General features: G+C 46.9%; 1 protein-coding gene across 3 annotated transcripts in view; it reads right to left on the reverse strand.

Annotated features, from left to right (window-relative positions):
* PTDSS1 (phosphatidylserine synthase 1) overlaps positions 1 to 12,313 on the reverse strand; it is a 78,830-nt gene that overhangs the window by 18,080 nt on the left and 48,437 nt on the right. For all 3 annotated transcript variants that reach the window (XM_047783563.1, XM_047783564.1, XM_047783565.1), the window contains 2 exons: positions 11,940 to 12,052; positions 7,781 to 7,846 (listed from right to left, as the gene is read on the reverse strand). In XM_047783563.1, the coding sequence (XP_047639519.1) occupies positions 7,781 to 7,846; positions 11,940 to 12,052 (179 nt within the window). The remainder of the gene's footprint in view (positions 1 to 7,780; positions 7,847 to 11,939; positions 12,053 to 12,313) is intronic.

Here is a 12,313-nt window from a genome sequence, read left to right on the forward strand (position 1 = left end):
GCTGCTGCTCAATCTCTTATGCTGTTGGGAAGCGGTTCCTTGTCTCAGGCTGGTATCTGCCTCCTTCTAAACAAGGATCCTGACTGCCCACTGCAATTGAACATGAGAGTCTAAACCTTCCAAGTGAGTTTTGTTTTGTTTTTTTTTCTTTTTAGGGCTGCACTCATGGCATATGGAAGTTCCCAGGCTAGAGGTCAAATCGGAGCTGCAGTTGTCAGCCTCTGCCACAGCCATAGCAACTTGGGATCTGAGCCCCATCTGTGCCCTACACTGCAGCTCAGGGCAATGATGGATCCTAAACCCTCACCGAATGAGGCCAGGAATTGAGGCTGCATCCTCATGGATACTAGCTGGGGTCTTAACCCGCTGAGCCACCACGGGAGCTCCACAAGTGAGTTTTCAGTAACTTGAAGGCAGGAATCACATTCCCTCCCAGGCATCTAAGAATTTCCAGATCTCATATGCCCCAGTTCTACTGACAATAAAAAAAACCCTTTATCCTCTCATCTGTAAGCAATTTTGCTAAATAAAAAAACTTCATGTTTTACTCTTTAATTAAGACATTAAAGCGAAAAGCCAATCTTGTACTAGACATCTTCATTTGTGAATATTAACATCAGCCCTTTATTAAGGTTCAGAGCTTGACGGTAAGAATGGATGAGGCGAGAGGGACATGGCTGGTCATGTAATCCCAAAGACTGCTCTGGAATAGCGATTTCAGACAATGCTATTTTAGGTGTTCCTTGCCCGAGATGGAATCTGGACGATCAGAGACTGGTCCTGCAGCTCCAGTCCACAGCATCATCCTTAACAAGGCAGGAAGGCGCCCAGAGGGTCCTGGGTCCCCTCCCCACTGGCAGACACAGAGGTCACTGCCATGGTCAAAAGGGTGGATGACTCTAAACAACTGAATGCCTGGAATCAGAACCACCTGGACAGAGCAGAAAGCCTCTCAAATCTGTGTCTGGAGTGTGTGGCTGTCTTGTCCCCCAGCCACAACCAAACAAGATTGAGGAGTGGTTGCCTGAACCTTTAAAGAAGCCCCACCTCCCGGCCCCAACAAAGCACAGCACACGTAAGAAAGGTCCATTTCAACTGAGATGCACAAGGGCTTGGGAGAGCAGGGTCCGTGGTTCCCCTCAAGGCTAGACCACGAGCCGACACTAGAGGGCAGCAGAGGAGCGAGGGGAAGGGGGCTGGCAGCGGGTGCAGGAAGCAGAGGCAGCCCCTAGAGGGCTGGGCCTTCTGCCACAACACAGTGTCCCGTCCAGGAAAGCTGTGTGCCCACCTGCCCTTAACCAGACAGAACAGCCGGAGTTTACTCTGAGAGATCTCTGGATATTCAGCTGATGGAGGCAGCTTTCAAGAGCTTGGTGACCAGCAAACTAGAGCTGTGTTTCTCAAACTTCTGGAATCTGAGACCAGCAGTGAGAAACACGTTTTTCATTGGAGCCAGCAGACACACACAGACACACAGACACACACTGAAACAAAAGTTACACAAGGAGTTCCTGTGGTGGCGCAGTGGAAACAAATCCAACTAGGAACCATGAGATTGTGGGTTTGATCCCTGGCCTCACTCAGTGGGTTAAGGGTCTGGCGTTGCCTTGAGCTGTGGTGTAGGTCACAGACGTGGCTCAAATCCTATGTTGCTGTGGCGGAGACGTAGGCCAGTGGCTTCAGCTCCGATCTGACCCCTAGCCTGGGAACCTCCATATGCCACGTGTGCAGCCCTCAAAAAAAAAAAAAAAAAAAAAAGACAAAAGACAAAAAAAAAGTTACACAAAACATCTGTCCCCCTGCTCTGACATTTTCTTGGCTCCATTTGATTTTCAGAAAATGCTGGTCAGGAACCACTCAATCGACCTCATAATGACCTGAAGTCTGTTCTAAAGACCAGCGCTTTTCCATCAGGAGCTTCAGGATGATTGGATCCCACATGCTAAGGAATCAGCCAAGGTGGCTGTCATGCATGTGGCCTTCTCAGTGAGAAAGTGGTCTCGGAGCAGAGACCAGGTGGAGGGAGGGGAAGGGGCTCCCTCCCCCGTGTGGTTAAGGTAACATGGGACCAGGGCTTGGCTTTTAGTCTGAGGGACATGGGAGCTCCTGAGTCCTTGGAGCAGAGGGCTGAATACGATGCATTTCACATTTTAAGATGATCATTCTGGCAGCTGAACTAGAGTGAAGGAGGGAGGCTTCTAATCCAGGGCGAGGCTCAGGGGTGGAGCCATGGAGATGTGGGAAGAGGCAGCAAGCAGGATGCCTTTAAAGCCAACAATCACAGGGACCCTCTACCCGTTACCCCTTAGCGGGAATCCTCATAAATAACATCCTTCTGGAAGGTCAATGTTACTTCTGTACAAGACTCACATGTCTGCTGGTTTAAAGCTTGAGGTGGAAGCTCTGGGCACCGTGGGAGCCTGGACGAAGCCTGTCAGCAGAGACAACACCAACCCCTGAGCCGGGGCTGCCCCCAGCACAGCTCTTTGCTTTTAACATAGCGCCAATTTCAATTGTGGATCTTGACCAGACGGAGAGAGGTGGCCAAGCTGTGGTTTGATGGGACTGAGTCAGGACTCCCCCGCTGCTTTGGTGCTGGGGCTACCCTTATCTTGAGCCACCAAGGGCAGAGGGCAGACAAACATCTGGGATCCAGAGGTGCTTCTGCCGGGGGTGAGGCCGGCCCGTGGACTCACTTGGCTCCTCTCTCAGAATGAAGATGATATTATCATCATCTGCATTAACGTAGAGCCGGGTGTGTGGAGGTCCTCAGTGAGTGGAATAAGAATGTGAGCAGGGGAGTTCCCGTGGAGGCTCAGACATAGTCTCTGCGAGGATGTGGGTTCAATCCCTGGCCTCCCTCGGTGGATTAAGGATCCACAGTTGCCACGGCCGTGGTGCAGGTCACAGAGGCAGCTCAGACCCAGTGTTGCTGTGGCTGTGGTGTAGGCCAGCAGCTGTGGCTTCGATTCAAACTCCAGCCTGGGAACTTCCATGTGCCTCGGGTGTGGCCCTAAAAACACAAACAAAAAGAATGTGAGGAGGTTATTATGAAAATTGGGGTACCAAAGTGTTCTGCTTGGTATGTGTAAGCTGGATGCAAAAGCCAACCTTGAGAAGCGGAGGAAGCTTCCATTTGCTACCACAATGAGCTCTGGGGTTCTGAGGATGCCACAGCCTGCCTGCATCCCACAGATGCTACCCCACAGGTGAGATGCCTCAGGGCATGGGTCAGCCACTCTCCTGCCAGCCAGGAGCTGGCACTCCAACAATAGAACCAAGATGTCTATACACGTGACACAACTAGGATACAATCCTGTAAGTAGCCAAGAAGTGTTGCAGACATTCAGGCGTGAGGCTTTGGTTAGGAAGAACTTTCCAGAAGAGAAAAAGTGTCTGCTCACTCCTATTAAGGCCAAAGCCTGGAAGCCTTCCTTCCAGGAATAAGGGTTCCAGCACCTTTTCTTTAGAAGGCAGCCCAATTCTCTCCTTGGGAAGCACAGCCTCAGGGGGTCCTGCTGACCCTTCCCCTCCCCCTCCTGCCTCCCCTAAGGCAAAATCCAACCCTCAACCTGGGCTCCTCCTCTGCTGCCTCCTATCTCCACACCCTGATAAGGCCGAAGTCATTTCCAAGTTAGTGAAAAGAAAGCTTTAGGGCTTTGCATCTTTATAGGTATACGGAATTGTTAACGGAAATCAGACATTTAAGTGCTTGCTGTTTTGATGGATGAAAAAACCGACAAAATGAAAGTGAAGTTTAAAAAAAAAAAATGCCAGTATTTCATTCATTTTAATGGCTGAGTAATATTCTATTGTGTACATGCACCACATCTTCTTGATCCACTCCTCTGAATGAAATACAGGCATTTTTAGCAACATGGATGGACCTAGAAATTACCATGCTAAGTGAAGTCAGCCATACAATGAGACACCAACATCCAATGCTTTCACTGACATGTGGAATCTGAAAAACGGACAGACTGAACTTCTTTGCACAACAGATGCTGACTCACAGACATTGAAAAACGTACAGTCTCCGGAGGAGACAGTTTGGGGGGTGGGGGAATGTGCTTGGGTTGTGGGATGGAAATCCTGTGAAACTGGCTTGTGATGATCATTATACAACTACAGATGTGATAAATTCATTTGAGTAATAAAAAAAATTTAAAAAAATAAATAAATGGAATGACACAGTAAAAAAAAAAAAAAAAAACAGGTTCACATTCAAATTTAAAAAAAAAAAAGAAAAAGAAAGTGAAGTAAGCCAGAAGGAGAAAGACAAATACCAAATGATATCACCTATATGTGGAATCTAAAATAGGGCACAGATGAACCTATCTATAGAATAGAAACAGACTCACAGACACAACACAGGGATCAGACTTGGAGTTGCCAAGGGGGCGGGGGAGGGAGTGGGGTGGACTGGGAGTTTGGGGTTCGTAGACACAAACTATTACATCTAGAATGGATAAGCAATGAGGTCCTGGCACAGGGGACGACATCTAATCACTTGTGATAGAACATGATAGAAGAAAATGTGAGAAAAAGAATGTATATATATGTATGACTGGGTCACTTTGCTGTACAGCAGCATTTGACAGAACAAGTATAATAAAAAAATTTTTTGGAGTTCCTGCTGTAGCTCAGTGGTAAGGAACTCCACGAGTATCCATGAGGACGTGGGTTCCACCCCTGGCCTTGCTCAGTGGGTTAAGGATCCAAAGTTGCTGTGAGCTGTGGTGTAGGTCACAGACTTGGCTCGGATCTGGTGTTGCAGCGGCTGTGGCGTAGGTCGGCAGCTGTAGGTCTGATTCAACTCCTAGCCTGGGAACTTCTATGTGCCACAGGCGCAGCCCTAAAAAGCGAATAATAATAATAATAATAATAAAATAAAAATGTTCATTAGAAAAAGAAAAAAGACAAAATGAGGGCAACAAGGAAGGAGGGAGGGGATAGGGAAGAAGAGGAGAAGTGGTGGCCTTGAGGAACAAACATCAGAGAAGAAGCTGGAGGCAGCTTTACAGCACGAAGAAGACTCAGGTAAGGACTTTAAAACACGAAGAGAAAATGCATGTAGAAAGAAGATGTGAGGGAGTTCCCGTCGTGGCACAGTGGTTAATGAATCTGACTAGGAACCATGAGGTTGCGGGTTCGATTCCTGGCTTCACTCAGTGGGTTAAGGATCCGGCGTTGCCGGGAGCTGTGGTGCAGGTCACAGATGTGGCTCGGGTCCTGCATTGCTGTGGCTCTGGTGTAGGCCGGTGTCTACAGCTCCAATTAGACCCGTAGCCTGGGAACCTCCATATGCCGCAAGGGCAGCCCAAGAAATGGCAAAAAGACAAAAAAAAGACAAAAAAAAAGAAAAGAAAAAAAAGGTAGATGTGAGTGGCAGAAGAACTCAAAAGGAGGAAAGATCCCCCTTCCCTGGATAAGATAGTAAGAGGGCAGAAGGCAGAGGGGAGCCTCCCCCCACCCCCACCCCGCAGCCCCATGACAAAAATATACTAGGAATCTAGCAGATGCAAAAATTCTCTCTCCCTCTGGATCACTAAACAAGAGACATCCAATCCATACTATCACCCTTCAAGCTACTTCGGGTAGGAAAATTAGCTTACATCACAGAATTTATGAGAAAGAGAGACAATGGCCCTTTGTCTTCTGGGCAGAGAGCAGTGGGAAACTTGCCTAAATCTAACTTAAGTAACCCCTCAGAATCTGGAATGAGAACTGGACACACACACACACACACAGAAAAATGTTTGGAAGCAATAACAATGCAATACTAGCAGCAATTATCGCTAAGTAGTTGATGTCTTTGGATGATCTTTTGTTTCTTCTCTTTTTTTTTTTTGTCTTTTTAGGGCTGCACCCCCAGCATATGGAAGTTCCCAGCGTACGGGTCAAACTGGGGCTGCAGCTGCCAGCCTACACCAGGGCCACCGCCATGTAGGATCCAAGCAGCATATGCCACCTACATCACAGCTCACAGCAAGGCCACATCCTTAACCCACTGAGTGAGGCCAGGGGTCAAACTTGTGTCCTCAGAGATATTAGGGTTTTTTCCCCTGAGGGATTCCCAGGCCAGGGACTGAACCTGAGTCACAGCTGCAACCTAAGTTGCAACTGTCGCAATGCTATATCCTTTAATCCATTGCACTAGACCTGGGATCGAAGCCTCACCTCTGCAGCAATCCAAGCAGTTGCAGTCAAATTCTTTTTTTTTGGTCTTTTTGCTGTTTCTTGGGCCGCTCCTGCAGCATATGGAGGTTCCCAGGCTAGGGATTGAATCAAAGCTGCAGCCATTGGCCTACACCACAGCCACACCAATGCCAGATCCGAGCCATATCTGTGACCTACATCACAGCTTATGGCAACATCGGATCCTTAACCCACTGAGTGAGGCCAGGGATCAAACCTGCATCTTCCTGGATGCTAGTCCTATTTCTGCTGAGCCACAAAAGGAACTCCATGTATTACTTTTTAATGGGAGAAAAGTTATCTGTTGGAGGAGTTCCCATTGTGGCTCAGTAGGTTAAGAATCCAACACAGTGTCCATGAGGATGTGGGTTCAATCTTTGGCCTTGCTCAGTGAGTTGAGGATCCAGCACTGCTACACGCAGGGGTAGAGGTCGCAGATGTGGCTGGGATTTGATCCCTAGCCTGGGAACTTAAATATATCAACAGGTGTGGCTATAAAGAGAAAAAAAAAATCTGTTGGAGGTTTCATCAGATTTTCTTTATAAGGTCACATTCAATTTAGAACCTAGATTAGGTCCTGAATCTAAACTCTCTAAGGACTGAACTTCACGTACAGACATCTCTGGAGCTTTGGTTGCTGGATAGGAAGGTGTTGATGGTGTTTAAGGAGAAGGACCACTTGTCTGAGACAGTGAAGAGGGTCTTACCTGTAACACTGGGCCTTTAACCGGATAACCTATGGTTTCCTTCAAATTATTTGAATACTAATGAATTCAGGTACAGCATTTTTATCTGTCATGAGACAATAAATTGCGACCATGTGACTATGTGTTAGTTCTCTTTGGGACAATAAAAGCAGACTCTGGTATTCAACAAGCAGCTGTTTTGGGGGGGTCTTCTTGGTGTGAAAGTAACATGAAGTGTGGGAAGGCCCATCACGAGATGTTATTCCAAACTCACCATCGATTTCAGAGGGAATTCAGACAATTCATTTTCTGTCTAATTTATTTCAAGAAACAAGGTCTCCAAGTTCTATGTGGGAAATATCTTTTGATTTCCTAACTTTTTTTTTTTTTAAAGTAGTTTCTACACCCTTTCTAGAAGTTGACAATTAACTATTCTAAACTGAAATCAGGAAAAGAATGTTTAAAAAAAAAATGAAAGCTATACAAAAGCAACATCTAGGAGTTCCCATTGAGGCTCAGTAGAAATAATCCGACTAGTATCCATGAGGATGAGGGTTTGATCCCTGGCCTCGTTCAGTGGGTTAAGGATCTGGCGTCTCTGTGAGCTGCAGTGTAGGTTGCAGATGTGGTGTGGATCTCGAGTTTCTGTGGCTGTGGTGTAGGCCTGCGGCTATAGCTCTGATGCGACCCCCTAGCCAGGGAACTTCCACATGCCGCAGGTGTAGCTCTAAAAAGCAAAACACAAATCATAAAACACAAACAAAAAACACACAAAAGCAACATCTAGCCTTCCCAGGAAAGCTGCACTGCCAAGGCACTTAATATAATAGGATCAAGGTATAACCAATGAATTTTAGAGGCTAAAATTTAAACACCCACAATAACAGATTACTCACCCAAACACCCAGCACTGTGTTCCCACGCGTTTGCACTGCGTGTCGGTGAGGTAAGCGTAGTACTGTCTGAAAGAACAAAGGTGGAATTCACTGAGAGCTTCTGGAAGACCAGCAAGTCAATATAGAATTAAATCACTCTGACAGCAGGAATATAAAAAAATGCCTGCCTTGTTCCACATACTCAGCCTGCCTGGTCTAGTTCTAGTGAAGGGAGCAGGAAGCGGGTGCCTGTTGAAACATTCCTGTAAGAGGCTAAGAATCTGGATTGGGTTAGTGCGAGGGGCACGTGGTTTAAAGAGCCAGATGACTGGCAAAGGCAGTCTTGATTCAGACGCAAAGACTCCCACAGCCTTGAGCCAAAGCCACCTCAGGTGGGTGCTTCTGTCTCTCTCCAGGGAGGTGATTCCAGAAGGTCACGTGCATGGTCACCTCTGGATTTTCCTCTAGGACAAAGGTTGCTGCTCTTAAGCAGGCAAGAAATAGACTCATTTTTGGTTCTCAGAAGCTGGAATGGGACTGGAGCTGCATCTCACTTTCACGGAGGGCAATGACTTTGAATGTTACTGACAGGATCCGGAAAGAGGCGATGCCATGGAGATGAAAGCTCACTGCAGCATCCATCCAATAGAAAGAAATGCAGGATGAGCCACAAATGCCACTTAAGATTTCTTTAATAACCACGTTAAAAAAAAAAGAACAGATGGGACTTCCTGTCGTGGCTCGGGGTTAACAAACCCGACTAGCATCCATGAGGGTGTGGGCTTGAGTCCTGGCCTCACTCAGTGGGTTAAGGATCCAGAGTTGCCATGAGCTGTGGTGTAGGTCGCAGACGCAGCTCGGATCTGGCACTGCTGTGGCTATGGCATAGACCAGCAGCTACAGCTCAGATTTGACCCCTAGCCTAGGAACTTCCATATGCCACAGGTGTGGTCCTAAAAAGACAAAAAAAAAAAGGAACAGATGAAATTCATTTATATATATATCCAACATATTTAAAACATTATAAAGAAGTATTTTGGCGCTCCCATAGTGGCTCAGTGGTTAATGAATCCGACTAGGAACCATGAGGTTGAGGGTTCAATCCCTGGCCTTGCTCAGTGGGTTAAGGATCCGGTGTTGCCATGAGCTGTGGTGTAGGTCGCAGATGCGGCTCGGATCCCGAGTTGCTGTGGCTCTGGTGTAGGCCGGCAGGTACAGCTCCGATTCGACCCCTAGCCTGGGAACCTCCATATGCCATGGGAACGGCCCTAGAAAAGACAAAAAAAAAAATTCACTCAAAGATCTTCTCAAAGCAGAGCCAAAAAGTCCAACCAAAAAGAAAGAAAACAGAGACATGGTGTGTATGTATGATTCCCCCCCCCCCCACTTTTAGGGCTGTAATTGTGGCATATAGAAATTCCCAGGCGAGGGGTCAAATAGGAGCTACACTGCTAGCCTACACCACAGCTCACTGCAATGCCAGATCCTTAACCCACTGGCCAAGGCCAGGGATATAACTGGCATCCTCATGGATACCAGTTGGACTAGTTTCCAATGCTCCACAGCAGGAACTCTTGGTGTGTATGCAATGATTTATACTGAAGCTTACTGAGCCTTCTCTCCTTATTTAGGGCCTGGCATTTGCTATTTGGATGGCTGTGTTAAAACCCATTAGAGCACCTCCACCTTTCCAAGAAGCTTGTCAAAGGATCTTCTTACACATAAAGAGCCTTAAGAAGGGGAAGAACACAGAAAGTGGCTAATTTTTCAACAAAAACAAATAGTGTGAAAACCCATAGGGTTTGGCAAAAATTTGGAGGAGCTCTCAGAAAGTCCAAACACTGGATTTTTCAGTCTCTGGTTTAGTCTCTAGTTTTTGTAATGAAATGTCTTAACAGTTTTGAAATTTTATGATAAATCACAAGTGATCTGCTGTTCCGTTTAATAAGTGATTTCTTTCCCTGCTTAATGACTTGTTGATTGCTCCTAATTTCATGAAGAGATGGCTGCTAATCTTTCCTGAAAATGAGTGTAAGCCTCAAATTAAATCAGATTTTAAATTTGGCAGAGAGGCTCCAAGCCACCAAAGGAAAACAGCATTTGTGAGATGACCACTTCAACAGTCCACTGGTCTATAAAGTGCCAAAAGGATGCAGTTTACCAACTGTTACTTTGCTGTTTTTACACATATAATAAAATACCTGTCAGAGTTCCCGTCGTGGCTCAGTGGAAACGAATCCAACTAGGAACCATGAAGACGAAGGTTCGATCCCTGGCCTTGATCAGTGGGTTAAGGATCCAGCATTGCCATGAGCTGCAGTGTAGGTCGCAGACACAGGTCAGAGCCCATGTTGCTGTGGCTGTGGTGTAGGCTGGCAGCTGCAGCGCAGATTGGACCCCTAGCCCGGGAACTTCTATATGCCAGGTGTGGCCCTAAAAAGCAAAAAAAAAAGAAAAAAAAGAATTTAGTTTTTCTACAGCTTCTGAAGAGCAAACTCAGTTGCTGAGTTTGTGTATCAGCTGAGCAGAGACCCAGGGCGTTTGTACCAATCAAGTCCAATACTGCATACTAGTTAAAAAACCCAAATGCCATTTTGAAATAGGAACAATTAAACAAAACAAAGTGTTTTGCTTTGAAGTTCACAGGGACTGGTCCATACGAGGGACGCCTCTGAATAGCGCCTCATTCCTCGGCCTGCGTGAGTCATGTAGCCAGGGGAGGGGTGGCATGAATACCCAGGCATGTCCCCACTGTCCCTGGAGGACTACAGGAAGGACACTTTTAAAAGGAAATGAACTGAATTGCCTCTGAAAGAGCTAAGTCTCATTCTAAAAATAACATCATGCATGACTTCAATCCACCATTAAAAACATTTGTATTTTTCAATAATCTCATTAAAGAAACCTCAGATCTCTGTTACTCATTTTATTTTAAATAGGATGTTACGAGATTTAAAAAAAAAAAAAAAGAATGGGAGTTCTCTTTTTTTTTTGCTATTTCTTTGGGCCGCTTCCGCGGCATATGGAGGTTCCCAGGCTAGGGGTCTAATCGGAGCTGTAACCGCCGGCCTACGCCAGAGCCACAGCAACGCGGGATCCGAGCCGCGTCTGCAACCTACACCACAGCTCATGGCAACGCCGGATCGTTAACCCACTGAGCAAGGGCAGGGACTGAACCCGCAACCTCATGGTTCCTAGTCGGATTCGTTAACCACTGCACCACGACGGGAACTCCGGGAGTTCTCTTTTGGTTAAGGATCTGGTGGGGGGTTTTTTGTTTGTTTTTGTTTTTGTTTTTGTCTTTTTAGGGTTGCACCTGCAGCATGCAGAATTTCCCAGGCTAGGGGTCAAATTGGAGCTGCAGCTGCCGGTCTACACCACAGCCATGGCAATGCCAGATCCCAGCTGCATCTGGGACTTACACCGCAGGTCACAGCAATGCCGGATCCTTAACCCACTAAGTGAGGCCAGGTGTCGAACCCATGTCCTCATGGATACTAGTTGAGTTCATTACCGTGAGCCACAATGGGAACTCCAAGGATCTACTGTTGTCACTGCAGTAGCTCAGGTCACTTCTGTGGGAAGGGTTTGACCCTTGGCCTGGGAATGTCCACATGCCACACATGCAAGCCAAAAAACCCTAAGAAACTAACAACCTTCCCTCCCTAAAAAACAAAGAACAGCAGTAAAGGTCATAATGGTGTGAGGTCTTCATGTTACTGAGGTCTGCAAAGCAAAACATTTTCTTGAGAGCCTGGACTCATAATTCTTTTTTTGTTTTTTTTTTTCTCTTTTAGGGCTACACCCGCAGCATATGGAGGTTCCCAGGCTAGGGGTCTAATTGGAGCTGCAGCTGCCAGCCCACACCACAGCCATAGCAACGGAGATCCGAGCTGCGTCTGCGACCTGCACCACAGATCATGGCAACAATGGATCCTTAACCCACTGAGCGAGGCCCGGGATCGAACCCGCATCCTCGTGGATACTAGTCAGGTTCGTTACCTGACTAGTCGGGTTCCCGACTAGTCCCTGAGCCACGATGGGAACTCCTGGACTCGTAATTCTTTAGAACGACATTTTCATGGAAAAATCTGCTCCTCATGTGGCTTCCCTTATGTACACAGGAGAATACAAAGCAGGTGAACACACTCAAATGATGGTCAGACTAACACAGAATTACCTCACTGTGGGAGCCGTGATGCCACCGATAAAGAGAATTCTACACCAACTTAATGGATGGCTGGCTTGGAACACAAAGATGTGTTTCAGGAAGAAGGTATTCAACTCAGTCAGCTGCAAAAGAAGAGGCGTGAGTCAGCTTGATGCTTCTTGCTAAGTCATGATCACCTAGTCCATCAATGGGCAGTCCATAGCTGGAAATAACTGGTACATTCAAAGCATTTTCAGAAAAAGTACTGGGGAGTTCCCATCGAGGCTCAGCGACTAGTTGGGAACCCGACTGGTATCCATGAGGATGTGGGTTTGATCCCTGGCCCCGCTCAGTGGGTTAAGGATCCGGCGTTGCCATGAGCTGTGGTGTACGTCCCGGATGCG

This window comes from Phacochoerus africanus, chromosome 6 (genome assembly GCF_016906955.1).
Source record: "Phacochoerus africanus isolate WHEZ1 chromosome 6, ROS_Pafr_v1, whole genome shotgun sequence".
NCBI classification, from domain to species: Eukaryota; Metazoa; Chordata; class Mammalia; order Artiodactyla; family Suidae; genus Phacochoerus; species Phacochoerus africanus.